The 2,690-nt window shown below is 30.1% G+C and overlaps 1 protein-coding gene across 1 annotated transcript; it reads left to right on the top strand.

Moving 5' to 3' along the window:
* The first annotated feature begins 342 nt into the window (after positions 1-342).
* On the top strand, positions 343-2,234 carry LOC104249189 (bidirectional sugar transporter SWEET9-like). Its single transcript, XM_009805563.2, has 6 exons — positions 343-508; positions 787-823; positions 920-1,136; positions 1,259-1,420; positions 1,527-1,646; positions 1,751-2,234. The coding sequence occupies exons 1-6, from the start codon at positions 460-462 to the stop codon at positions 2,030-2,032; spliced, it is 867 nt and encodes a 288-aa protein (XP_009803865.1). The 5' UTR covers positions 343-459; the 3' UTR covers positions 2,033-2,234.
* The last annotated feature ends 456 nt before the right edge of the window (positions 2,235-2,690 follow it).

The following is a 2,690-nucleotide window of genomic DNA, read 5'->3' as shown; positions in this document are numbered from 1 at the left end:
AGAAATTAGCTAGAATTTAAGTTTTATATATTTGCACTATAAAGATTATTTTTCACGATAAATATTATTTAACCTATTATAGTAGTTCAGTTAGTACCATTTTTATTATATATGTTATCAATTAATTTATAGTTATCATAGAGATTATATATAATTACTTTGTGAGTGATCTAAATAATATAAATATTTCTTATACACGGAAAGATAAAAGTTAATTAGCTATTGAAAAGGGCAATTCCTTTTTCCTTATACATTTGTGCAAAGACAATAGAAAACAAAACACTTTTTTCTATTGCATCGATCTACTTTCCCACACTTGCTTATATATATGTCAACCAAGTACCTAGTTTCATTGCCAAGTAGAACTTGCAATTCTTGAGTGAGTAATAAAGACTAAAGAGATCGAGATAGAGATTTTGCAATTCTTAATTTGTTCAGTAAAAAGAATTTAAAAAAACGATGGCTGGTATTTCTGTTGGCATCTGGACTTCTGCTTTTGGTGTCCTCGGTAAATTATTTCATTTCTTGCTTGTTATTACTATTCCTATTGTATTCAAGTATCAATTGCTCCTATGGCTATTATAATTATATTATTACGTTGTAGAGCCTACTAAATATTTCATGGATGTGACATTTCATCGTACTAGTATATCTTCAATCATTTACGTAATAAGTATTTGTTTTAATCATTTGCATGCTCTTTTGTCGCAATTTACTTTCTTCCCCAAGAATTTCAGAAGTTGTTGAGTTTAATCATACCCTTCTTTTTTTTTTCTCAATTTACAGGTAACATCGTCTCGTTCATGGTGTTCCTTTCTCCACTGTGAGTCCGCCATGTCTTAAACCTTCATTCGTATTACCATACTACTTGTATATAAATTGATTAGTACTTACATTTGTATCTACACATCGTCGACAGGCCTACATTTTATTCGATTTACAAGAAAAAATCAACTGAAGGCTATCAATCAATTCCTTATGTGGTTGCACTATTCAGTTGCGTACTTTGGATATACTACGCACTTCTCATGCCCCAGTCCAACTTGATCTTCATTATCACTATAAACACCATTGGCTGCTTTATTGAAACATTTTACGTTGGCATCTACCTTTTCTATGCACCAAAGAAAGCCAGGGTACGTAAGCTTTTACAAGAAGAGTTTGACTTCTTTACCATAACATGGCAAATAAATTATGAGAATAATAGATCACCTAAAAGATAATTATTTTTGACCTTGTAATTGCATACTCAATGCAGGTCCAAACTGTGAAGATGCTTCTTTTATTAGTGGTTGGTGGCTTTGGAGCTATGGTTCTCGTTATCCAATTTCTATTCAAAGGCGCAGTTCGTGGCCAAATTGTTGGATGGATTTGCCTTGTGTTTTCGGTATGTACGTTTGCAGCACCATTGTGCATTTTGGTAAGTATATGAATATTGCAATAATTAACGATCGTGTTTAATTTCCATTTTTCATGCATGAAAATGATATTTGATTTTCCTAATTAATACCATATATGTCATGCAGAGAAAAGTAATCAAAACCAAGAGTGTGGAATACATGCCATTTCTCCTATCACTTTTCCTCACACTCAATGCTGTCATGTGGTTCTTCTACGGTCTTCTAAAAAGAAACAAAATTGTTGCAGTAAGTTAATACTATTATTTTTTATTATTTACTTGCATGCACATCTAAATTATTACGTAACGTACTCAAAGATCTATTAATAATATATTTTTTTTGTCTTATAGATTCCAAACATCTTGGGATTCACCTTCGGTATTCTCCAAATGATACTTTATGTGGTATATAACAAGAAAGAGAAGAACGTCATAAAGGAGCAGAAACTTCGGGAGCTACAAAATCATGTCATAATTTCAGATGAGCAGAAAAAGCTTCCCCAATTAACTGAAGAGCAGATTATTGATATTGTGAAGCTTGGTGCAATTGTTTACTCAGAGAAATTTAATGCACGTGGAACTGAAGCAGCTAAAGTTGAGAATATGCCCAAGCTGCAAACTGTGGATGCCTAAGATCGATTTAGTAAACCTAAATGATTACTTGGCATTTTCCTTTAATTTACTTTTAGTTTCCTAATCTTCAAGTGTTTGTACACTAATGAATATCTCATGTTCCAAGTAATCTTTCTCTTGTGAAGAATAATAAAATGTCTGTATGTGCTGTGACAGTTTTTTGCTACTTTGCTTTGTTACTAATAAAAATACCTTTTTTGTACATTAAGTTTCCATTTTCATGCGACTGATTTCATTACTCAAATGGTCACTCAACTATCCTAAGTTATCTCCTAAAGTCACTTTACTTCTATTTGTAACAACAAAGTTACTGAACTATGTCTATTGCACTCAGAAAGTCACTCAACTAGATTTTTCAAATTTTGGATTGCCAAATACCTATTTTACCCTCTAAATTATAAACATTTATCTTCTTTATATATTTTTTAAAACTTTTTAATATTATAATTTTCCCTTTTTAATTTATATTATGGATTTACCCATAGAATAAATAAATATTATTTATAAATTAAAAAATTAAAAAATATTTAAGCATATATAATGCTCGAAAGCAAAATAATGAGCATAGTAAAAAAAATTAATTAGAATAATTTATTAGTAATAATAATTTTAGTATTAACAACAAAAATTCAAAAATTTATTTACACAATTCAGAATG

The sequence above is a fragment of the Nicotiana sylvestris genome, chromosome 6 (genome assembly GCF_000393655.2).
Source record: "Nicotiana sylvestris chromosome 6, ASM39365v2, whole genome shotgun sequence".
NCBI classification, from domain to species: domain Eukaryota; kingdom Viridiplantae; phylum Streptophyta; class Magnoliopsida; order Solanales; family Solanaceae; genus Nicotiana; species Nicotiana sylvestris.
The sequence above is the reverse complement of the archived record's forward strand: the minus strand, read 5'-3'. Positions and strand labels throughout refer to the sequence as shown.